The sequence below is a fragment of the Ptychodera flava genome, chromosome 11, assembly GCF_041260155.1.
Source record: "Ptychodera flava strain L36383 chromosome 11, AS_Pfla_20210202, whole genome shotgun sequence".
In the NCBI taxonomy this organism is placed as follows: Eukaryota; Metazoa; Hemichordata; class Enteropneusta; family Ptychoderidae; genus Ptychodera; species Ptychodera flava.
Window position 1 is genome coordinate 21,671,478 of NC_091938.1, and position 26,863 is coordinate 21,698,340.

Here is a 26,863-nt window from a genome sequence, read left to right on the forward strand (position 1 = left end):
CACTTCAAATGTTTATCAAAACACAGTAGAGTTTGTATTTCATAATATTTAATAGCCTCTTCTCTTAGTATCCGTTTTTCATGATGTATAGTTACAACACAACATTCTTAGCACTTAAAATTCGAATGATGTATGTTTAATATGTCAACTTTTCAGGCCTCCTGTCATGGTTATACAAGCTAATTGTTTTACAAATATATGTCCTCTAAATAATCAGGGCTCTCATATCACCTCTCATGATGGCGATTTTTTCACATTTAAGACCATGTATGCTTTTTTTTGCAACAATTTTCGGAAAAATCTTAACCAACAAACCATCCACAGATCATGAACTGAAAATTACTAACACTACAGAAAACTAGTCTTTATGAGATATTCTGCTGAAATCACTAATGTATTCAAAACGTAAAAACAAAGACCCTGCCGCCAGCACGTCTGACCGCAACTTTTCCTGGCTGTCAGCAAGACTTGTCAACCGAAAACATGAACCCGCCAAATTCAAAACATCGACGCGCGAAACAGAAAAGTTTGACTGCCCAGACCAAAAAGATAAAACCACGCCCACCTTCCAAACGCCGACCACCGCACACTTACACTGTGTTTGAAGCGTGTTTGTGCACAGCTTTTCTCTCGATTTACTTACTGGTTTACTAGACTTGGTTCAAGTGCGTGATTTGTGAACGTGTGAGTTGGGTGAACGCCTGAGAATGCAATGATTTGTGTTCTGTTTTCATGTGAAATGTGTGAGTAGGATTATGAACGCGTTGAGTGGGTTGAACGCGATGCAGGGGAATTTCACCCGGCACAAATAAAACTCACTACTGCTATAGCTGCACAGACTAAATAAAAGCGCGTTCGATCGCTACGAAAACCTGCCCTGGGCTGCCAAATTTTACACGAGGAACTTTGGCAAATCATTTTATTTTTGAAAATTCACCGAACAACAACAACTGAACAACAACCAAACAAAATCTGGTTCTTTGATTTCCAGTTCTTGCATATTTCACAAAGTCCTAGTCCATGTTTTCGGGCCATGCTTCTAGTTGTTTCTCCTGCGGCGTGTCGATGTACTGTTCGGGTAGGATTTGAAATCCTGTTCATTGTCTCACAATTTTACAATTTTCCAAAGATGAATGACTGAATGGCCAACGGCCGTGCCAGTCGACAGAACCACAATGTCTGAACAACGTCTGAGAAATGGGTTGATCATGAAATTTGAGGTCAAAATTGGAGGTGTGGTTTAACAGATTTGCTTTGGCGGATAGAACTTTTCTATTTCGCGCCATGATCTTTTGAGTTTGGCAGATTGATGTTTTCACTTGAGGTATCTGCTAAAGTGCGGGCTGCAGGTTGCGGGGTGCGGGTTTTTAGAATAATGGCTAGATGTCTAATATATGTAATATGGCATTTAGTATATAAGAAATAAAACCTTTAGAAGGTGTCTATTATCAATAATCATGATCAGGTCTATCGTACAGTATCCCTTTTCCTGCCAAGTCCATATTTCACCATCAGGTCAGGATGGTTAAAATTAATGAAACACAACTATATGGTGTATTTTAACATAATACTGTACATTTGAAGGCTGTTGAAAACATAAATGCTGTAAATGTGATTTCAGGGCTAAAGATGCTATAACAGACCAAACCAAGTGGGTGAAAATGCGTCATGTTCCTGAAAAAAGTCAAAATCTGCTAAACTAAAAGCGGCGATTCCGAGGACCAATTTATTTATTCCGATTATTATTTATTATTCATTACAAATAATTTGGGATCTGATATCACTTTTCTTCCTTGCCATGGATGTGAGTGAGAAATAATACCAGACTGACAAAAAAAAGTTCGCGCCTCGGAAATGTCGCCACTTATCGCGGAATGAAAATTGTCATTTCTAGTATCAGGCCATAGGAAGTAAATTCTTTGTAATGCATCCATTCACAATTCGGTTCAAGGGCAACACATACAGAAAATTAATGCCTACTTAGGCCTAAATGCAATGTGTAAGAAAAGTTTTGACTTAAAAAGCGTGGAAGTGATGTGTATTTAAATGCTGTGTATTTTTCATGAAATCTTTAAACAGAAAAAGACTTACAACAAAGGACTTAGTTTACTTTGCCGTTTCGGTTTACCCGAGGCCGCGACCGCAGAGAACGACATTCCGCTAACATTTTACGCGAGAATTTCAGCGGGAAAAACACGCCGGTGCGTTGACTTATTTTCAGGAATCGATGTAATAGGAATATTTTTGGATGAGTTTGTGTTCTGTAGCTCTCAATTATTGTGTATCTCCTAATATCATGAACGAATTCTATTTATGACTTGCACCTGCAGTATGATAGTCGCTCAATGCATTTGATCCAGCGTGACTATGAAAAGTTCCTAGGACTATTCACCACAATAAAATAATTTAAACGGCATTGAAAACGATTTTGAAAATTGTGCTTTTATCGCGGCGTTGAACTAATCTGAAGTGTGAGAAAGGCATGGCATGCTATGAAAAAGTAACAAATTATTTATAGGCGTGTCGAGTTTCAACGAACTGAAGTTCATCTCCCAGTTCATCTGTGCTGTCAACGATCCGAAACTTACTTTTAAACTATCCATCCTAATCATAACATAAAAGTTAATATAGCGAGTTGATGTGAAATCTGTCGACTTGTGCTCATATTATTACTCATCCGTGTTCAGTCATGTCATTTCGAAAGCTTCGATCGGCAGTGCGCTGTGCAACGGTTGGATAGGAAATGGACTATTCTGACGTTGGTGGCGCGTTACCAGATGGAAGCTCAAATAACGGCATTATTCAAGAAGTTCACGGCTTTTATTCCATAAACAAATACGTCTAGATACTGTTTTCAGCATTTTTTCTAATTACTAGCGAAAATGATACCCAAAAACACACATTTTTTCATGCCCACAACCTGCAGCCCGCAACCTGCAAAATAGCGCATCCGTTCACTTGACAAGTTGAGCGACAGCTGGAAATATCTTGCGGTTGGACGCGGCTGGGCCTTTGTTTTGACGTTTGAACACATCAGTGCTTTTAGCAGAAACGATAAAATATTACCTGCGAACCAGTTTTACGATTCAAAAGAAAGTTGTGAAAGAACAAAGCTAATATTTTCTGTAAGTTGTGGGCGAATTTTATCATTTATCTACGGTGGCCCTAAACTAAGTGTTCTTCTTATGTAGTAATTTCTCTTAACTTTGGTAACTTTGTCACTTACCTTCAAAATCAATGAGCTTTTCGCGATCACGAACACTGAAAGAGTGATACTTTTTCCGGATGCAATCATGGGTCATGGAGCGAGGGTCACGCTCACCAAAACTTGCCAGCGCCCTCATGTGTTGGTGACAAAAATCATTGACTGCGACGCCCATGTATGAGAGAAGCAATTGACTGCGACGCACACTTTGAATGCGGACAATTGAATGCGACGCAGACATTGAACGCGGACACATATCTCGGAGAGAAACAATTGACTGCGACGCAGACTTTGAATGCGGACACATATGTCAGAGAGAAACAATTGAATGCGACGCAGACATTGAACGCGGACACATATCTCTGAGAGAAACAATTGACTGCGACGCAGACTTTGAATGCGGACACATATGTCAGAGAGAAACAATTGAATGCGACGCTAACATTGAATGCTGACACACATATTTCGGAGAGAAACAATTAAATGCGAACACATATGTCGGAGAGAAAAATTGACTGTGACGCAGACATTGAATGCGAACACATATGTCAGAGAGAAACAATTGAATGCGACGCTAACATTGAATGCTGACACATAAGTCGGAGAGAAATTCTAAGTCGGGGAGAAATTACTACATACGAAGAACACGTAGTTTGGGGCCACCGTATTTATCCGTCCTCGGGTAGCGTCACTTCGGCAATCTTCGGTTCTGACGCTGAGCAGCGTCATTTTCAGCGTTAGCTAGAAAGGTAGGCTGAGGCTGAGGATAAAGCCAACTTTACGTTCGTAACTTACGATCTGCTCCAGACACAGAAAATGGGTCAAGAGTTCAAATCACAAGAAAAAGTAAAAATTATTTCGTAAATTTCCATAAGCCCTGGCTGTTTTGGAATACTAAAACTAGATTTGTCTCATTTTGTACCGATGCGTCGACCATCGCAACATTCAGTCTTGGTACAGGACGTTACAGGCGCTTTTTTGAATGATGGATAATTTGGACGTTATTGTACCAGTAAACAAGCAGTTTTGAAATAATCCAGACTTGGGATGACAGCAACTGCAGTGATCAACAGTTTGCAGAGTGTGCTGCCCGATTCAGTGAGAGCTGGACGCCGACACTGATTGTTGCATTTGATGTCAACTTTCGTCGCAGTCACCAGGAATAATCCCATTGTTATTTTGAACTTCTTGCTCTATATCGTTAGGAAATCCTCGTCTTTTACAGCACAAACTTACCGTTACCGTGAGGAAATGTCGATTTTTTTGTATATGAACGATTCTAGCTTCATTTTAAAGAGCGATGTGTCGCGTCTCGACTTTCCCTGAATCAAGCAAAAGTGCACGGTGCGCCGTGATGGACCGGCAAAATCCAGGGGCGGTCACCTTAAATTTGAAAACTGCAAAAGGGGGGGTGATGTATTTTTCAAACAGCAAAGGGGGGGGTCACTTAATTTTCATAAGTATCGTTCCCATTAAAAAGGAGTTTCAGTGTTTAGAAATATTCTGGGAGATAAAAATGATTCGCTGCATGATTTCATTCTCTGAAGTCATTTAACTGTAAATCTGAACAAAAGTATAATTATCTGTCATATGGACATCTTGCCTTAGCAACTCTGAGGCTTGTCTTATTGTAAATCGAGCTCACTGAGGGCAATGAACAATTCCTATTACTTACATATTAGAGATACAACAAATTTTGTCAGGGAAAAGATCTAACAGTTACCTGTAGGCTACTAGGTACCATGAAAAGTGAATAGGTGACATTCCAAAATCATAAATGTCGTCCATATATTAACTTTCAAACGCCCTATTTGAATGAAGAACATTTGTACCAATTGTCAAACACCTAAAAAAGCACAGATTTAGTTTTAGTATTGTAAAAACTTACTTAAAGTTTTCTCATAGACTTCAATTCATAGTGGATGAAAATTTTCAATGAAATTCCAAAATCAAATTTCTTGCACACATATCATCTTTTAACCATCCTAGACTAATCAAGTTCTTTAAAACAGACTATTAAATGTCTATAAAATACAGATTTAGCTAGTCTTGTATTGGAAGAAAATTATTCATAGTTTCCTCATAGACTACCATGAATAGTGAAACTACATTTCGCGGGAAAATCAAACATCCAATTTCTTGCACACACATCCATTTGTAACCACACTAGTCCAGTCAGGTACTTTAAAATGACTTTTCAAATGTCTATAAATACACAGATTTAGCTAGTTTTGTATTATAAAAAAAATTATTCATAGTTTGCTCATAGACTACTATGTGCGATGAATCTATATTTCGATGAAATTCCAAAATCAAATTTCTTGCACACATATCTACTTGCAACCACCCTAGTCTAATCAAGTTCTTTAAAATCAATTATCAACAGTCTATAAAATTATACACTGATTTAGAATTGGGAAAAATTATTCATAGTTTCCTCATAGACTCCCATTTGTAGCGGATGAATATTTTAAGAGAAATTCCAAAATCAAATTTCTTGTACCCATAATATGCATCTGTAATCATCATATTTTAATCAAGTACAATTATGTTAATTATCAAACGTTTGTATATGCACAAGTATGGCAAGTTTTTCATGAGAAAAATTTTTCAGAGTTTTATCATGACTCCCATGATTGTGGTTGAACGTTTTAGGTGAATTTCCAAAGTCAATTTTTTTGTACACATACCAGTTTAACAACCCTATTCCAATTAAGTACATGCAAGCTTATGTCAATTATCAAATGTCTATAAATGCAGAGGTATTGCTAGTTTGTATTTAAAAAAATTACATAGTTTTCTCATAGACTACCATGTATAGTGAATCAACATTATCAACAGCTGATTATCAATTAAATCCAAACATCAAAATTTGTTCACACACGCCTGCCCAAAGAAATTGCTATCCACCTGTTCTTTCTGTCCAATACCTTTGAGGGGAAATTTCAAAATTATGACAAGTCAGAAGAGAAATTTCAACGTTAATACATTGTGAGTTTGTAAAGGGGATCATTTGAAAAAATCTGAGAATGTTTTTTTTGGATTCCCCCTCCAGAGGTGTTTGTTCGAGCAGCTTTATTGAGGCAATGGGGGGATGAAATTTTTGTCATCTTAAAAGGGGGTCATCAATGTTTTGGTGCAATGGGTAGGGGTTCACCTATTTTGACTGATGCACAGGAGAATTTGCCGGCCCAACCCGGCCCTAATAACTGAACGCTCCCTAATGTAATGATCTGTGTACATCAAACCCAAATGTGCTGCTTCAGAGGTGTCTTTCATCATTGACCCTAACTTATTTTCACCAAAGAGTGAGTTACGGACCCATACTTTTATCTGTGTATCGAAATTCGGACTTCGGTCTTTGAAACAAAGCGGACTGTTTCGGATTAACATCGGAACGTTAAAATGCACCGACTCAGCAATTTTCGAAAATGCTGGTTTAAGGGCCCATTTTACCACTGCTAAAACAGTATTTTAGCACCGGTTGAATGATCCCTCGTCCAATCAGAATGGCGCATGGTAGCATGGTATAATATAACACTAATTATTCATTCCTTTGTTCACAGGTATGAATCTTGCGACAGGAAAAACCGTCACGGGTACACCTCTCAAAGATAATTCAAATTACTCTTATTTGGGTGATGACAGCTTGGACACGTGCATTAAGTCTCAATATGAATCAAATGCTTCTATAGCCATCGATTTGGGAGGCAACTACAGTGTGATCAATATTTCATTGATTTATCCGACGAGTGGTTCAAGAAGTAAATATTTATTATTTGGTATTATATGGCAGTTAGAAGCTATAAAGAGCAATATATATATATATATATATATATATATATATATATATATATATATATATATATATATTTATACTTCATAATAATAATAATTATATATATACTTCATAATAATAATAATTATTATATATATAAATATATATATATATATATATATATATTATATATATATATATAATATATATATATATATATATATATATATACTTCAAGTACAAAGTAATGAAATCTGTTACTTAAGTAACACATTTCATTACTTTTACTTGAAGTAATTTGTGATATTATTATAAAAAAAAAAATATATATATATATATATATATATATATATATATATATATATCAATGATCAATATCAATATCAATATGCAATGAAAACAATGCTAAATTTCTGTCACCAATATGTCGTGAAATATTCAAATTAGCAATTAGCTGGGGTTAAAATGCTAAATGCCATTCACAGCGATTACATCATCACGTCATCAACATAAACGGTACATTTCATCAACCTTGGACATGCCTTCCAGTCTCATGTCCGTAATGGTAAAGGTAATTAGACATGCAAATCAATTCGTAGCTGATGCAAACATGCATAATGATTCTCATTCCTGTTCTGTTACATTATAATATTTTCAATGGAAAAAAGCAAGTTTCATCAATTTTAGGCGAGTCATTCCGGAAAAAAATATATATATACATATATATATATATATATATATATATATATATATATATATATATATATATATATATATATATATATATATATATATATATATATATATATTCAAATATTCAAATATATATATATAATTAGGAAACTTCGCAAATATGCAAAGTAGTAATAAGTTTATGTAAAAATGCTAAGTACTTTTCATACATGTTATATCATAATATCTTCAATGATCTTACGACGTTTCATCGGCTTTGGTCAAGTCAATCCAGATATAAAACCCTAATTCGAAAATATCGTGAAATATGCAAATGAGTAATTAGCTGATGTAAAAATGCAAATTGACTTTGCAAATGCGAAGTGATTTCATTACTGTTATATCGAGTATTTTCAATGCACATACAAAGTTTCATCAACTTTGGTCCACCAATCCAGAAATGAATCAAAAATAGGAAAGTTCTTTAGATATGCAGATGAACAGTGCCATTGTCGTAAAACTTCTTACATGACCTTGAAAGCTGTCATTCTTAGAATGAACTAGATCTGAATACATAATTATCCAAATTACTATTGATTATACAAACCTCGCCCACCAAAACGAATCTGTTGTTATTCCTGAACAAGATCAGTGTATCTCCGTTGATTCCAAACCGACTCACTCACTCACGGAATTAGGCTCCGCAAGCACCGCCCACCTCACAAGTGAAAGCGTTAGATGGCACAATAATTTAATCTAAATCTGGGTGTTGTATTATTCTAAGTGCCAAAGTTTACCCGGGCACCTATCCACCCATATCGCAAACAGGCACTATATAGGCAGAGCTAATAAAATGTATTTGAGGGACGCAACATCAAAACCAAAAGTGCAATCTATCACGTACGTAGAATGCTTTAGATAAGTTTTTGTCTCATTTTATGATATAGGACGAAATGGACTACAGGCAGTTGTAAACACACTTTATGATGGAACAGCTTTGGGTGGATTGGCTTTTGCTATCCCATGGCTTCAAAAACTAGAATACCTTGAAACACCGTCTCTGACAAGGAATCGTTAAGTAGCCACCGCGGGTATTGGTGCCCCGCTACCCAATACTTTGTCTCCGAGAAAAATATTATTTAAAAATGCCGACCATGTAGACAGCCCGAGCAGCAGCAGTAGTTGGAAAAACAGTTTTAGGCGCAGCGGTCAATGCAACGCCATTTACAGAGGTTCAATTCGTTGTTAAAAATGGTAAGGTGAAAGCAAACGGTTATGACGATCGAAAGAAAAGCATGATCGCACTTTGGAAAACTTCAATAATGAATCTGTTCTGACTTTACTGTCTCAGATCAGTACCAAAATATGTTATTTCAAAGCAGCCAGTGGAATTGCTATATTGCATAAAGTATATCCAAGAACGGGGCTCTTCTCTTCTACTCTCACCTTGAAACTCTACCTATTCAACAGTTTCGTACGGCAATACGAACGTTACGGTATTCAATGGACAGGAACGGAGGGATTGTGCTGAACTCAACACCGTGACGATATCAGCCCCAACACGCACGAAGCTTACTTTCGAGTGTGACGATCACGTGGGACAACGTGTCAAGGTGACTAAGATAAGCAATGACAACGAAAGAGCTTTCTCGTTGTGCGAATTCCAAGTCTTTGGCAAACCACACGGTAAGTACCTTCACCAGTGCGCCATTTATGTTTCTCCAAACGATAAAACAATTATGACGTGAATAAGTTCATAATCTTTGAGTTGATGGACATTGAATTTATCGCGTGGTCCGAACCCCGTCACACGCACATTTTCTTTTTCCTGGCGGATTAGCAAAATTTAATCTTCACATTAGTTTTCACTGATAGTTCCGTAGGAAATGCTGCAAGTACGACTAGCTCAAAGAAAGTCTTCCTCATCTAGTCATTCATAGTTTTATATTTTCTGAGACGTAGACAGTTAATGCATTATGTATCGGGCAAAACATTAAATGGCTAGTATATTTCCGTCCCACAAACAAATTAAGTAACAATGGAAGATTTCAAAAATATATTTTAAATAACAATTGGTGTGGTCATTTCGAATGGAGCCAAATGGTAAATGTTAGTTGACTTTTATGAAATATTATAGAAATAACGGGCGACGCGCTGACCATAAACGTTAATGTATGGGCAAGGGCGAGACAAAAGCCAAAAATTAACGGGCGAGGCTTGCCTCGCCCTTAATTTTGGGTTTTCCTCGAGCCCGCACCCATAAATAAACGTTAATGGTTAGCGCGGAGTCTGTTATTTCCATTATATTATCAACGAACCCCAAAAACTGTCAAAATTTACGAAAATTTCCTACGCGAACGACAGCCGGGCCCCAGAACTTGAGTGAGTAGTGCGCGCTGTAAAAATTTTGCAAAATTCGGAGATTTTTTCTAAACTTGGCCCACAAGTGCTCCATTTTATTTTGTGATTGGTTATGATCTTTGTACAAATTATAATTTACGTTTTAGCTGAAAAGTTACGATGTTTACGATATTATTCATATTCACGGGCACATAAACAAACCATTATTGCGTATTTGTGGTCGGTCACATGGTTCAGCTCGACCAATTAAAATGCGACGGACAGGGCATGGTAATATAATTAATAGGGGAATGACACGTACATCGGTCGTCAATTTTAATTTGAATAAACCTGAGACAAGCACCCTTTGTAATCTTCAGATTAAATTTCAAGGCCGTACATATGAATGTCCTAAGAATATAACAAAATGAAGGCAACTATCAAAAACAAACAGTCATAATTGAAAAAAAACGAATGAAAGCACAAAAGGGAAGAGCCAGACCAGATGATAGTAATTGTGTCTGGATCAAATCTGAATCAGAACATCGCACAGAGCCTGTGGTGTATACCTGCATCTAAGTGGTAATAAGTAAGAGTTGAACATTGATATGTTTTTTTCAGCCATAGACTTTTTAGAATGCAAATTTTCCCCATCAACAGTTATATTAACGCTTATAACGTTGACTTCTGTTTGAAGACGATCAAAATTATACCATCATATGATTCACCTAAGACTGGAAACGCTTACCATAAAAGGCAAAGAGTCTCACAGTACGTTAAGAAGATATTCCGGCGATGTATGACTGTATGACTGTATGACCTAGCATGACTACTTCCTCCTTAAAGTATATAGCAAGCAGATTAACTTACAGACAGGGAAAGGTTGTTAACAAGATATGTTTATGTAGGGCTTGCTTGATCTTTAGCTGCGTTCGAAATTAAAGTCTCATTGAGAAATGATTTTTTTGTTATTCTTTGTTTGTGAATTATAATAGTAAGATTTCGAATAGCTTATATCTGCATGTACTTTGCATAAAGACATCAAATCTGTAAAAACTGTAATGTACTACTCAAAAAGGTCGAACTCCGAGGAGGCCAGACCTCTTTTCAATTTCTATTGAGAAAGATAAGAGCAAAACTTGGACCTAAACCTGTAAATACATGTAAAAAGGGAGTTGACCTTTGACATCCTGTGATGGATCGGAAAAAGTTAAGAAACAAATAAACGGTAGACAGTGACACCTTGACAAAATATTCAGGGTATTTGAAAGAAGAAAAAAGTACCTTTCCGGGATCTCAAAAAGCTCCTTAAAATATGTTGATTAAGAACTATACTGCCCAAAACAATCTTCGTACTTTCCTTCTGACTTCAGTTGGTCCATCATTAATACTAGACGTCATAAGTATGTCTGATGGCAGATGTTACTGCTTATTTTGAACACGATATGCAATTTTTAAGGAATATTAAGATTAAAAAGTATGATGACAATTTTAAAAGAAGACAGCCCGAACAATGTATGTATTGAGTCATATGATTCATTTACTAAACTATCTTGCTTGTGCGCACAGTCCCACAGAGAGCGAAACAAAACTACTCTTCTGTTTTCTGATCGTAGGGCCATTGGTAGATTCAACCACGTCTCGATACGAGGATAGGCAATCATCTACCTTGTCATCGATGCCCCGTCTGTCAACTTCCGTGTCCACGCCGACAAAAGTCAGCGGTTATTCCACTGGCGTCGGTAGCCTACACCAGACCGACGGATCTTGTACTCTCAACGCCACACGCTTAAGACGAGGCACGTTGTTACGTGTAAACCATGGCAGCAGAGTGTTATTTGTCTGTCCGAACGGGACTGAAATTGCCTCTCCATCTATTAGCGTTTGTACCGATGAAACCAATGTTATCCCGTACAAACGTTGTATTGGTAAGACTGGCAACATTATTCCAATTTTTGTCTGGTTGAAGTATTCCGTCGCAACAAATAATTCCATCTTAGGCTGCGTTCACTAATACTTGACAGGGGAGGGTCGGACTTTAAGGGGGACTCGAAGTTCTGGGCTGGTGGATGAAAAATGTATATTGGGTATAGGAATTCCTATTTTTTCATATGTTTAGATTAAACAGTTTGGAGGGTAATTCAATAAAAAGTTAAAAACATAACATTTCAATATCGTCCAGTGGCTCCAATGTTAATAATAATTAAACAAAATTCTTGAATCATTTTCAACATTTTATAACTGTTATTATTATGAAAAAAAATTAAAATAGTATGAATGCACTTGAATTTCCATGTGAAAAAAAACACAATAAATCTTGTAACAAGGTCCAGAAGCTACAATTGTCAATTTTTTTCAGTATTTCAATTTTATGTATCGACACTGTTAGTCTACCGGGCTATCCCAACTCTACAGTATGCTGAAACACCCACATTATTCAGCTTGCCAACGAATCCTGTGTATGTATATACTAATGTTTATGATTGAATCAGAGTCCAGACTTAAATTCATATATTCAACGACACAAATGCACAGTACACATACAGAGGCTGTAGCTGTGTTGGCAAGCTGAAGACTGGGTAGTTCAAGATGCTACAGCGAGTAGAACAAGAAGCTCTGGAGTTGATATACTGAACAAAAATACTGCCAACATTATCAATTTATACAGCACTGCCCCAGTATAAACCACTGGAACGATAATGAGAGTGAGAGTGATAGAACAGCCACTTTTTTATTATCTCAATATATGTGGTTAAAATGCAAGATTTGTGTCAGCAACCTTCTATCTAACAAAGATCAGCGTGCCCAATATACACAACAAGAAACCCACAGATGACTGTTTCCCTGACCTGTTTTTTTATCTCTTACAGCAATGCATTCATATGGGTACAAGACAAGCAAAATCGTCAGACTACTGTCATGTCATGTCATGAAAGTTCTCCATATAGTCATGTGCTACAGGTGTTACAAAAACTAAATTGTACGATCCCAGGCCCTGCCATACACGCTTGATACAGAGCACTGTATATACAGCATGAATATGCTCACAGCAGTGTATGAAGCTCTGTTTATAATGACTCGTGTACCCTCTTTGCTCCTACAGACCTGTCTCACAGGGCTGTGTCAGGGCATCATAGCAGTGAATTATTTCGTGTTGTTTCCTGTGTAAGCAAATTTTGTATTGACACATTGAGTCATTCCTTGTGAAAAAAATAGTGATCTTGGAAGAAGTGGCATAAACAAAACAGGGACCACTATGAAACATTTAAAATTACTCTGAGACAGAAGCTGTAACGTAATAAAAACATTTTTGTGTTGGTCAATTATGGTATAGTGTTACTTTTTCCTAAACTTTGGCTCACCAGAACACAAAATATGCCGCTTGTTAACTGGGCCTTTATAGAAATAAATTTGACAATTGTTCAAAATTGAATTGAAAGAATATCTTCCATACAACTGTTTTGTTTTATAAACCAAATCTTCTATACATTTGCTTTGTTCATAAACCATAGTTACTCTCTCAACACCTTATAGCATGTATCGAAACATCAAGCATTCGCCTCATCACTGCTCTAGCTGTATAGCCCCCTATTTTTATTTTAACATTTGAATTATAGTCCAGACCAGTGCTAGTGAATATAATACCAACTGTCTACAAGCCAAAAACGTGTACTTAGGGAGTAAAACTATAAACTGTTTACACACAGAATGTAGGAAAACATCATAACAAATTGCCGCTAGAGTCCCTTTCACATGTCACCGATGCAAATGAAAATAAACATATCGTACTGGCTGTGTTCCACAGGGTGAACACATCGGCGTTTCAGCATGGTTTGTGAGTAGTATTTTCGTAAAGAACATGTAATTTTAACACAGAACAAGCTGTAATCTGCCATAATCACCCTTTAACAAAACAACAGAGAAAATTAAACGCTGACTGAAATAACAGATTGCAGATTGTAGATGGTTAGGAAATCTGTAGTTTTAATAACTCTGATTGGTAGACTTTGCAACGAATACATTATCCAACGACAGAGCCAAGCTGGCTTTATGGCTGGGCTGAAATGCAACTGCTAGCAATGTAAGTGTACAAAACAGATACAGGCATACAGGCTGTGTTGATAAGCTGATTACTTGATATTTCATCACGATAGGGTGTAAAGCAACAGATTGAAGTTGATATAACTAGCAAAAAACAATTTTAAAAAAAATCAAAATTTTAGTTTAATATTGTTGATTTAATAAATGATTTGCCATACAATAGTGGGGGGACTTGAAAAGCTTTGATCATGTGAGATTTCCATTTTTTTGGTATTGACTGAGATCTAAAAAAAAGATTTTAATTCGCCATTTTCCACATTCCTTCCCCCCCCCAGGTATTTGTGAACGCAGCCTTAATCTTTTCATCAAAATTGTCTAGCCCATCCAAGTTGTTTTCAATTAAGAGTGTTGGCCCGTATAAAGGTAGAAAGAGGTGAAAAGGTTAATGTTACAGATATTCGATGTCTATGCCTCTAATGTTTGTATTTTATTGCCAGACATCGACGAGTGTGAAAATGACCAACACCGTTGTGGCTTTAATTACAAATGTCGCAATACAATCGGCAGCTACCAGTGCGTGTGTCGTGATGGATACAGAGAAGAGGGTGGTCAGTGTGTACCACAGAGAGGTTTATCGGCAAATGACGGCGTGGAGGATGAAAGTGCGTGACAGTAAAAACTGAGTTACATTGAACTTTCCCTCATACTATTGTACATAAAACATAAAATTGTAAAATCCCGATTTCCCATGATAAATGTGCTCCGCTTGTTTCTTCAGATCCGTGCTTGGCTTTTTATTCAGATGTATAAGCTAAGGCATTTTTGAACTTAACAAGGCTGGACTCAATAAATTAGCGAAAGCCATCTAAACATGTCCAGTTTTATTGATGACAAACGAGTGAAATTTTATTGTAAATGATTTTCTTACCTATTTTCAAATGGAGCTCACGGAAAGTGTCATTCCGCTTTTACATGTGAAATCTCTCATGTCACGAACAGGCATTGGAGGTAAATACTGTTCGAAAAGTGACGATGGACTATGGGAAAGAACACTAGTAAACCACTTTTCTTCATGGATTCCTTGTTCCGGCGATACATTGGGTAGGTAGCAAATGCCGATGTACCTCTGATCTGATGTATTCCGCGCTCTCACCACTGCACTGCCCAAACTTTACTTACGTTTCAGACTTTTATTTTCCCCTTTCGTCTCCTTAAGGCCGCATCGATCAGATGCAACTTTCTACATATTTGTATCTTTTGTTTCATCAATCTGAGATGATTCCTAAAATTCCCTGAAATACTCAACATAAAGAATAGACTTCATTTAAGAATATAGTATATGGCTTGTCTACACGACAAGTACACAAGCAATCCCATGAGAATTTATACAGATACATTCTGTTTTACTTATGCTAATATCGGCTACATAATTGTGAGCTGTAGTGACGAACCAAAAACAAGGTATCTCACCTTACCTCTAATAGGAAATTTGAAGCTGGTTTTGATGACGTCACGGTCGACCTGTAGCTGACGATAACGACAGATAGCAATATCCCTTCTCAACAATCTGTAACAAGACATCTCTTCAAGACGTTTGTATTATTTGTTTTCGCTTGGTAGTGTTCATTTTCAAGGATTAGCTCTGTTTACTTCCAGGGTTAATGAGGCGATTCTGTGACGCCGAGGGTGAATGGAACGATCCTGACACGATTGAATGCAAGACAAGGGAACTTGTGGATTTGGCGGAAAAGGTTCGTCCATTAAATTTTCTTTCCCTCACAAACGGATTATACAAGCTATATGAAAATAAGTATGTCAAAACAAGTATGAACAAACACAAAAAGCAGATCCAACTATACAAACAAGCAATCACATGTTTCGACTGTTTAACTGTAGGTTACACGAGCGAGCGATGTAGGCGATGCAGTGGCTATTATGGAATCCCGTGGTCAGTCCTTGACGTCATACAACGCCATCTACGCGGGTGATATGTTGCTCATGTCTGAAATGTTGGTGCACTTGGCAGTTACAGTTTCCTTCTTCGAGGACGTGAACTTGAACGACATAAAAATGTACATCGAGGTAAATAGACCAACGACGTCAGAAGATTGATCTCTGCTTTTGTTATATAGTTTGCAAGGCCTCAAAAATTGCAAGTTCGTTTATTTACAAGTAAGAAGGGATAATGCACGTACATTGGCACATTTTCATATATGCAATATCAAGTTCACATTCAGCCTCTAGTTCGTGTTCTAGGACTAAGTGTCATGAAATGAATTTTCACTAGTACTACCATTGTTTGTTCGTTATGTCAATGCTCACGGGAAATTTTTAGTTCGAAAGCAATCTCGGTACACTTTTTAGGTACTGAACGTCAACCAATTTCTACTTCACAGCTTTTCACGGAAGATGTTTGCCGACTCCTAGCCAAAGATCACGAACAGCTGTGGAAAGAAATTCACCAGGTAAAGGTTTATCTTTTCCTTCTTTATAAAGGGCCATATAAGGCGAATGAAGACTTTTCTTAAAACTATATTCCATATGAAGTGGTGATGGTTGATTTGTCATGTCTGTCTTATTTCAATGTCTGTTGTTGCTTCGTTATTAAGTTATTACGCCCCTTGAAAATGAAAGACTTAAGCTTTTATTCAAACTTCTCTCTGAGAAACTTTCATCCAGACTCATATCTACCAGATCAAGAATAGAAATCAGGGGTCACCGTGCAAAGTTTGGTACTAGTGAAACAGTTTGCCTGCCATTTACCAATATTTGAATTTCAAAATGGCTGCCATCCCTGTGTTAACTGAATAGGGAAAATAATTTTTTGACTTCACAGCACCACGGCGATGAAAAGTCGTATTACTCAAAGCGCTTTAAAATGAGTGTACACAAGTGGTACATCAGAAAAGAATTGTTAAAATTTGAGAGTCCCAATATCTGTCCCCGAAGCGTATCTTACCTTAAGGTATGTTTATGTGAAAGAGTTAGCTCTGTCATATAAGGATGCATTGTTATTGAGAAATAATTTGTTCTTGCCTACTCCTTTTCTCTTCTGAAGACGCTTGGGCCAGATAAAGGCGTAGTTACATTATTTACTGCCCTTGAATCACTCGGCAAGACTGTATACGATTTTATGATACGGTCGGGACGGGAAGTTGCCTCGTCCTGCGGTATACTTGGTAAGTTCAATGAATTAATAAAGTACGTATGAAGTACCAAATGATGTGCCGCTTCTTTACCTGGTCATCCTGTATTTACATATCGAATACTCTTGTATTGTATTATGTTATCGCTCTTTGATTGCTTAGAATTTGTCTTTTGAATTTAATTCTAATGACTGACGATGAATCTGACCGATAGTAACCCCTACACGTGATGCATCTTGAGAATGAGCTCCCCTTAATTACCGGACCTTTTGAAGTAATCGTTCACCCTCCTTTAGTGAAATGTATTGTTTTTAACAACTGCTCAGAAATGACGACAGATTGCTTCAGCCTGTTTGACATTATTTTAGATTGGAGCGACCTTCCTCGTGATACATGCATACTAAAGTCTTGACAATATGCAGATTTTGAGACGATTTACTTTAGACAGACAGACACTCCTTTGCTACACACTTGTACGCACTTCTTCGCTTAATATAGACACTGAGATGTAGACGCTCTGAGACTTCGACGTACTAACTTCAGTGAGAAGCCCAGTCTGTTTGACTGTGGTGGACCACGTCTTTGTAACAGCCGACCTTTCTAGACATTGTAATCATGTAGAAGTGTCATGATAAACTAGTAAAGGCCACCATGGTGTACCACCCACCTGTATTTGCGTTATTACCAGACCCTAAGCCTTGGTGTACGAGCAACCAGACTAGCACCGACAACCACGAATAATATACGTACTTGGACGATCACGATCCAAACTACCACTCGACCACGCCACATGACAGTATGTCCGGAACTTATCATTTGTATTTCTCTGATTGTCACTACGGCAGATATCAACGGAATCTTCTTCGAGCCGAACAGTAACCTGGTTGTCGGGTCAAGTAGAATAGAACAGCCAGCTCGGCGACGACGGTCTATACAATGGAACAGTACAGTAGCCTCGAACAGCTATGTTTATCTGCCTCAAGAGACACTAGAAAAGCTACGTTCTGCTAGGTCCGAAGGTAAGTTTGCTAAGAGAATAATTGCACGCATTTGTATACGTACGTATGTACATATGTATGTATGTATGTATGTATGTATGTATGTATGTATGTATGTATGTATGTATGTATGTATGTATGTATGTATGTATGTATGTATGTATGTATGTCTGTCTGTCTGTCCTCTGTCTGTCTGTCTTTCTTTATGTATTACATGCATACATACATACATACATACATACATACATACATACATATACATACATACATACATACATACATACATACATACATACATACATACATACATACATACACAGGCATTACAAATGTATTTTCATCAAACATCGGAAAACGCTCACTATCGTTCGCTGCTATGTAAATTGGCAATAATCGCCATGATAGAAATAATTTCTAGCTCAGTACGAAAATAATGGCAAACTGCAAAAGTTTAAAGCTTAGTTCAAGAAACGGTGACGGAAATAATTCTTTTACTCTGACAGTTGTAAAATATTCATTTGGGTTCAGAAAGGTTTTTACCGTCTAATTGATTTCTCATAATGGATAATTTTATTTCGATATTGACCAATGTGACGTGTTTTGTACTCGAACTTGTGGGGTATCTGATAACATTCATTTTACTGTCAACGTACAGATAGGCCACTCGCTGTAATATCCTACATCTATAGCAATGAAGAAGACATTTTACCGACGGACTTCATATCAACGAGGTTTGTAATATGCCTATGAGAATATGGTATGTGAGCATGATCAGCAATATGCAATGCAATGTACTGTATTTTCGACCCCGCATTTACCAATCCAGTGACGTCATAACAGAGTAATAGTGTTGATGATGAGGATGTACAGACGCTTTTTTGATGCATGAAATGATAATTTATGCTAAACGTATTAAATATTCAACAGCCTAACTCATTGTCGACTGGAAAATCCGTCGCTTGTGGGCGCTCTCTACGCTCCAGGAAGGGTCCGTAGGGAGCGTCCACGAGAGACGGATCTTTCAGTCTAAACTCATTGAAGCTTGTCTAGCCCCTTCACTTTCTGCCTAAAGCATTTCTAGAGATATCTATGAATTGCACATGTTAAGGGAGCATTCGCGTTTTACAAGGGGGGTCGATGGAAATCAGGGGGTGACTTTTACAAAACCGATTGGGGGTCAAATTTTAGAGCTTTAATTTGGAGGGGTCGCTTTTTGCATTTCCTTTGTAGTTAAGTTCCACCGACCCCTCTCCCCGTAAAAAACGAATGGTCTCTAACTCTTACATTTGACCCCAATACCGATCATAATGTGGAGGTGAAGGGTTATGCCTTAATGACTGAACAACTTATAATGGGCAGTGAACAGTCAAGTGTTCAGATTAACGTCTCTCCTTACCTTACGAGTTGTTACCAAGTCCTGTAGTCATGGCGATAAAGCATCGCGTTGGTGATCGGCATCTCTCGTCCCTCTGTTTTTATTTCGTCCTTGTTAACTGACATCTCGACCTCTAGGTCACCAGGCAGTATTGGGTGAAATCCGTGACGGCTGTCAAGAGAAACAAGAGAGTAAACACACCGGTAATATCAGTGTCAGTCTATCCAAAACAGGAAGGAGTTATTGATTTAGATGTTCATATGAGATTCTTTGAAAAAGAAGTAAGTTCGTTTTAGCTTTACCTATGCAAGACATGTTATGTTTACATCACCTAATAAAGAATTCAATAAACTTTTAATGCCATACACCGATATATTTATGGGCAATTACTTGTATTGAATGAAGGAAGACTTCTTGACTTATGTCTCCTCTTTTCAGGAAGGATATGCTCCAAGATGCTCGCTTATGAAACCAGGAACTGACCATGGGTAACATGAGCTATGGAATTTATTCCCTAAAATTTATTATAACCCAATTTTAAGCCTTAATTTCAAATATAGCTAAATGCCCTCAGCTAGAATTTCGCGAACGACGTGGCTACTTTCCTGACCGCGTCAATGTTCACCTTTGCACGATTTTAACAGGAACAAGTTGCTTTGTGACGATTGCTGAGAGAATGCATTTTTTTCCGAAAATATGGATTTTTTTGTCGTTTATTTGAAGCGATAACAAGTCATGCTTAGGGTGTACAGACGCGCGGCTGCTAGCCAAATATATGTGACGACAAAGAAAAACAAACGAGATTTGGAGGGTGAATAGCTTACATCCAAACGCAGACGACACCACATTCGTCTTTTTATACATGCAGAATATGGAGTACCAGCGGCTGCAAAGTAACTCACAGTGGCAAACGCGACATCTTAGACTACGTGGAATGCGAGTGTAACCGCCTTGGTACTTTTGCCGTCATCATGATAATGGAAGGGAACCGAAGGTGTGTATGTATTTGTGCACGATGAGTACAAACCTCGTCTGAAAAAATTGGAAGACTTGTTAATGTCAGTAGCAGCTATTTAAAAAGACTAAATTTTTGCATTTATCGAACGTTACAAAACTTTTCTTATTTTTCCGGGGCAAAATGTTCAGCACTGTTCTAGCACAAAGACATATTTCTAAATTCTGTAATCAATCTACTCACTCGTTTGATACAATACTGGAAGAATTGATATGTGATCAACAAACCCTCCTATCCGATTACTGATATCAATGAAGGTAATATTGTGCTCTTAGATGAAAACTTTTAATGAAAACCATATCTGCAGATTGCTGATCAAATCTGTTAGTAACACTTACCATCCAAACCCCCATCCGTTTACGTTTTTCTAACCTCTTTAATTGTTTCTGAGAAATCAAATGAATGTCCTTTTTATCGCAGCCATTTTCTGAAGCTGCTGCTGTGCCGATATTGACAGTGTCCTGCATCTTGTCGTTGCTATTTGTCACAATAAGTTTATTCGCTGTGTGCATTGCTAGGTAAGTACTTACAATACATTATCCAAGAGAGTTGCACACATGACAGAAAGTTCAGTCAACTCCCGTCATTTTTCGATATGTACTAAATAACACCTTTCCCAACAATATGAAGTAGCGCCCTCTCAGAATATGTATTCTTTCTTTTCGAAGAGACAACTTAAATTAAAATTTTAACTTGGAATATCAAGTGAAAGTATACTAGACATTACAGCTTTGAGCAAATTGCTTTTGATGGGTCACGACGCCTCTCAAATTCGGCTAGCTAACTTTAGCTGGTATAAAGCTTATGGTACCACTAAGAAACATGCAGAAAATTTATGTATATCAGTTTTAGTCTGAGGATATCGTAATGTAATTTTTACTGTAGGTAAACGAGGAAAGTTTGGATTTCAAACGTAAGCAAATTTTTAGGTAATCCCTTTGCAAATCAAAATTGAATTTGTTTACCCTGACATTTATTGTAATTATTTCAAGATGTGTATCATGTTAAATGAGAGCCCCGTCCCATCTGCAGCTGCATGACATTTTTGTTGATAAACATAGCCTTTTACCAGATGTTGGTGATGAATATCGATCAATTGAGAAGCAATTTCAGCAGAATGTTCATAGCTCAACTGGTTCACATAAAGTTCACCAAGAGTTTGCCTAATAAACTTTGATTGGCTGTTTGCTCCTTCTTTCACATGCCTCAGCCGCTGTCACCAGTTTCGCTACAGCGGCCATTTTAAAATGTTTGGGATGTACACAGGATGTTGGGATAGGTTGGACGTATAAGGTTTCCAAACGTACAGCCGCAGACGGGACTGCCCCATTTGAAGTGACTTTAATCATCCCTTATAAATGATACGTCATTTTCATTTCGCAATTTTGCTTGTATTCTTTGTAATGAAGAGGCACAGTGCTCTACATGAAAGTGTAACTGTAATAGTTCTCGCTTATCATTTATTGTTGGAAGAATTTTAATCAATTGATAACAAGGTGTCTCTATACTAGTGTTCTGTATCTTTCTTCATAGCAATTCTTCAGATTCTAGGCTACAATGTTTGACTTATAACAAATGATGGTTTTCATTGGTTGAACATTTTCACTGCATACATAAATAGTTTTCGCTATTAAAGGTATGAGATGATATAAGTAACCAGACACACTGAAGTCTCCAACATGTCACTCATGAAGGCTGGGTCTCATGATAAGAAAAGATTCTGTGATGATTAACTTCAAGAAATGGCAGCCAAAGTAGCAATGTTTGCTTGTACTTCTGGTGTTTCACATTCTTCTAGTTCAATGTTTCCCGCCTTAAAATGTCACTGTAATGAAAATTTACTCTGTACTATAATTTCTCTCTTATGTCTTATAAAAGTCGTTATGCTCTGTACACAGGCTGACATCGGACTTCTATGTGGTACTGGCACAGGCGATTCTGTCGTTTGCTTTCTTCCCGACACTGGTTGCCGTTGATGTTCTCTCCAATCCTGACGGCATAAAGGATGAGGTACATTTATTGAACTCGATACTCATTATCTGTCGTAAGAAACACCTGTTGTGTACGAATACCGCGTAATGTGTGTTATTGAAAGCTATCGACATTGACAATACATGTCCTTATTTGCCGCAGGACCTGTAGAATTGTGATTAACGTTTATAATTCTTTCAGTCGAGAGGCCCAGTGCAGGAATATCTGTGCGTTTCTGTGTTACGGGAAACCTGTCATAACCTTATCCATTAATTCAACAAAATGCAATATTTTACATTTCTCTTTGTTGCAGAAATCGTGTGGTTTGAGGGCGTCCTTTGGTCGTGTTGTACTGCTCAGCAATGCTTTCTGGATGATGAACCTTGGTCTTCAGTTTTTCATTCGTCTCAAGTACTACTTGTATCGAAGTACACGAGCTAGGTGATCAAAAATCTGCATCTCTCCCATGTTTTTTCCACTTTTATAGATAAACGTCTCTCTCAAAAACTTTCAAGCAGCCTTTTATGAAATTACAGTACGTATAGCCGCGGAATATCAAGCTAAATCTTGTATTACTTGAACGTCAAAAATAGATCTCTCCTTGGCATGAGAATTCGAAGTCTGTTGGCGTGCTTTCTCCATAAGTCCACTTGGGCGCCCTTCTGTGTTCCCAGATAATCCAAGTAACAATGTGACAAGGCCCCGTCTCGGGTCTGGTTTAAAACAATTTCTAATTGCTATTGTATCATAGAGTGAACTTTTAGCGAAGGTTTATTCCCATTTTATTTGTTGACCCCGACTATGTTTGCACAATCGTACAAAGATTGTTACCTACTTTTTCAGAGTCTTTTACATCGTTTGTGGCTGGGTGATACCTTTTGTAGTTTTTGCGTGCCAGATTGGAGAGTTACATACCCATCGCGATCAGAACAGGTAAGAGCATACAATCTTGCGCATGGTACATTTATAACTTTTAAAAATGTTGTATGATTGTTTCCAAACACGTACAGATTGTCTTGCTCTGCTTAATATAGTTATTTTCACCTTGTAGTATTCTTTCAAATATTGTCTTGAGTGACGACTATATCAATATTTTACATTTTAGATACAGCTGCCCGGATGTTACCTCTTCGGTTGGTTTGTATTTCATAGACGTAACGGCACTCCTTATCTCAGTGGTACGTATGCTTGTAGTTATTGGCGACAATGTTAAAAGGCTCACCATTTAATATTGGTCTTCCATTTAGATATTTACTACAATATTTCTCGGAATAAACCATTCTTTGGCAATTATATATGGCTTGTATTGTGAATACTATTGGACATACATGACTATGATGACTTTATGATATTTAAAAACATTTTTGGAATTATGTTTCCAAATTTCCAATATTACAGAACACGTGACAAACTGAATATTTCTCTATCGACGTATTTAGAGGAATGATATCTGCACTTCGGTGATTTCCTGGATTCAGCGCTTATAATCACATCAAGTGCCAGTTGCTTTAAAAATTTTGCCCTGGAAGAAGTTTGAATTAAACAATGACTTTTTACCTAAAAATTATCCGAGAATATGAATACATCCTATTTTGTTCGCAAAATTAATCAGCTTCGAAATCCACACTCGTACTAAGTTTATGTATCCTTGTTTTGTATTCTTACTCAAGCATACATTCATAATGCAGATCAGATTAAATATGTCATTTAAAGTCTTGGAGGGTCACTCTGCAGTTACATAGCTTTTATAGGTTTCCTCTCATACCGGTGTGCATTTCCACATTCTAGGCAACCTTGCTGGTATACTGCCACCCTTACCGCATGCTGGCTGAATTGGTCAAACTCTTTTGGGGACCTGAGGAGGAGATACTGAGGTAAGCGATTCTCGTGTTGTCGTTTTTTTCTGTATAATTGGAGAACAGGGTTTGGGAATCTCAACATTTTGCATTTTTGTCTGGCCTACAGCCTGGGTAGACATTTTAAAAGCTAGGGGGATATTAAATATTCATTTTTTGATTTTCTTATTGTTGTAGGTGTCTTTTGAAAATCTAAAATCATTGCCCTTCCCGCTTTGCTTCTACAATCCAAAACTTTCAAAAGTACTAGTGATCCTTGATTGTTATTCTTGATTATGAAGAGAATGGTTCAAACTCTCCACTTGAAAATATAAACAAAGGTTTGAAACTTTCATTTTCGATGTGTGTTGCCAAAAGCTAGGACCTTTATAACTTTTTGCCGTGGCCGTCGTTTAAAATCGTAACGATTTGATCCTCCGATTAGCGCTGGATATTTCTTTAAGATTTCAAATTTACAGATTGTCCTTTTCCCGCCAAGATAGACCTATCGGTGATTCATAGTTTTCATTGAATTGTAGTGGGAAGATGCAAGCCGCCCTAGTAATACATTTAATATTCATCGCCACTGGACTTGCCAATTTTGCTGTTAGCATGATTGCAGACCCAATAATTTCTCTGTATGCCTTGGCGTGCTGCATTTTTGCGGAGGTAAGACTTGTGTTTTAGCCGTTGCTATGGATGAATATGGCAAAAGAAGCGAATGTGTTAATATGCTATGCAGTGTCTGTCTGCATGTCTGTCTGTATGTCTGCCTGTCTTCCTGCGTCTCTGTTGGTCTATTTGCGTGTGTCTGTTTGTCTGTCTGTCCGTCTGTACAAATTTGGTGTTTGGTGAGGGATGAATATTGCGAAGTTAGTTTTATGAGTTCAAATATGTAAATTAGCATAATAATGTAGAAATTCAAATGCAAAAAAAATACCAAAACAACCATAAACTAGACCTTTGCAAGTTTGCAAAAATAGTCCTACACAGTTGAAGATCTATTAAAGTTTCTTCAGGCCATGTTGATCGTATGACTGCTATACAGTGAGCAAATAAATTCTGGTTAATTGGTCAAAAATCATGAAATCAGAAACTACTTGATACCTACAGGCTGTGTCTCATAGTGTGTTCACATTTCCGGTTGAGGCACGTTTCTGCAAGTGTGTGGAATTTGTGTTTTACGTAATGTCGTCACAGGGTGACAAGAACCACCAGTCATCAGTAAGGATACTCGCTATACAACAATGTTTGGTTCCCTATTGCACCAGGCAAAGAGATTGTATTATGTTCATGTTAGTTTGAGGGGATAAAGGTCTAGTTTTTGATAACATTAATCGTTAGTTAGCAATTAGCCAAGGTTGCACCGTTCTGTAGTATGAACCATGCATGATTCGTCCTATAGAATGCATACATACATGTGGCTTCAAGTAAATCTGCTTTACAGCAATAAGGTGACAGATGCAAAGCACGAGGCAAAACAAGATTCAAAATGCCGTCATTATCTCACGCGTCAGTCACAACGCGACTCTCGTCAAACTATACCATGGAAAGAAACAAAATGTTACATCTGCTATGTGATCATTTAATCGTCACTAAAAATAACCTTTAGTTGTATGTTTCGATTATCCGCTATTATAATAACTAACGTCAAGTGGACGAGATAGCGTCTCAAAGTAATTTCCCTCCAAGGAAAAGTGGTCATTACTTCGATTTCTTTTTCAGGGTTCTGTCATCTATCTTGGATTTTTCGCAACGAATACAGAGGTTGGTAATTTAATCACAAAATGAAATCTTTTGTTGCATACATGATAATAGCGAACTGGAGCTTGAATAAAAGTTGAACATTTCTGGATCTCTCGCTGGCTCGATCCCTTCAACAACCGCCATTCTACATTCGAGTTACAGAGCTAGCTAGATCGCCATTCAAAGATATATGCCGATGGATGACATATTTTTAAGAGAATGAATTTATCTGTGGTTGTGATACATGGAACCTGAAGAATGTGCTCGTGTTGTTAAAGCCAGGATTCAAACTCTAAAACCCGTAGCATCGCTAGATGGAGAGAAAGTTGGATATTTTGATTGTTTCGAGCCTGCTGTTACCTTTTTGAATCAATAGAGATTCTTTTAATACACTTATACATCTACTCGTAAGTATCGCATTTGCAAAGTATCGCATTTGCAAGAATAGCTATGCAACACTATCCATTACCGTCGACGGCAACTCGAAATCACTGGTTTGCACCTATCTCTGTTATCTTTTGCACAGAAGAATTGCCTATATCCACCCTGTTCAGCACCTCCCTCTGTCACGTAATGTAGATAATAACTTTATATAGATGTGATTTTAGAGGATGTATAGCAAGTTACAAATGATGCATCTAACTGTAATGAATATGTGTCCAGTGTCTGAAATTCTGTGTTTAGCTTCCTTATTCAAAAGGTTTTAGACGACATTACCGTGAATGTAATAAGCATCTTCAA

At 37.4% G+C, this 26,863-nt stretch overlaps 2 protein-coding genes across 2 annotated transcripts in view; both read left to right on the plus strand.

Moving 5' to 3' along the window:
* The window catches only part of LOC139143180 (uncharacterized), a 59,917-nt gene extending 39,880 nt beyond the window's left edge, over window positions 1-20,037 (plus strand). The window contains exons 2-8 of the mRNA XM_070713312.1: window positions 15,693-15,787; window positions 15,933-16,118; window positions 16,433-16,501; window positions 17,095-17,215; window positions 18,028-18,201; window positions 19,693-19,758; window positions 19,994-20,037. Of these exons, the coding sequence (XP_070569413.1) occupies window positions 15,698-15,787; window positions 15,933-16,118; window positions 16,433-16,501; window positions 17,095-17,215; window positions 18,028-18,201; window positions 19,693-19,758; window positions 19,994-20,037 (750 nt within the window). The 5' untranslated portion in view covers window positions 15,693-15,697. The remainder of the gene's footprint in view (window positions 1-15,692; window positions 15,788-15,932; window positions 16,119-16,432; window positions 16,502-17,094; window positions 17,216-18,027; window positions 18,202-19,692; window positions 19,759-19,993) is intronic.
* Window positions 1-26,863, plus strand: part of LOC139144412 (uncharacterized) — a 111,684-nt gene that overhangs the window by 39,868 nt on the left and 44,953 nt on the right. Inside the window, exons 9-13 of the mRNA XM_070715114.1 lie at window positions 20,424-20,549; window positions 22,469-22,580; window positions 24,330-24,415; window positions 24,916-25,045; window positions 26,102-26,143. Of these exons, the coding sequence (XP_070571215.1) occupies window positions 20,424-20,549; window positions 22,469-22,580; window positions 24,330-24,415; window positions 24,916-25,045; window positions 26,102-26,143 (496 nt within the window). The remainder of the gene's footprint in view (window positions 1-20,423; window positions 20,550-22,468; window positions 22,581-24,329; window positions 24,416-24,915; window positions 25,046-26,101; window positions 26,144-26,863) is intronic.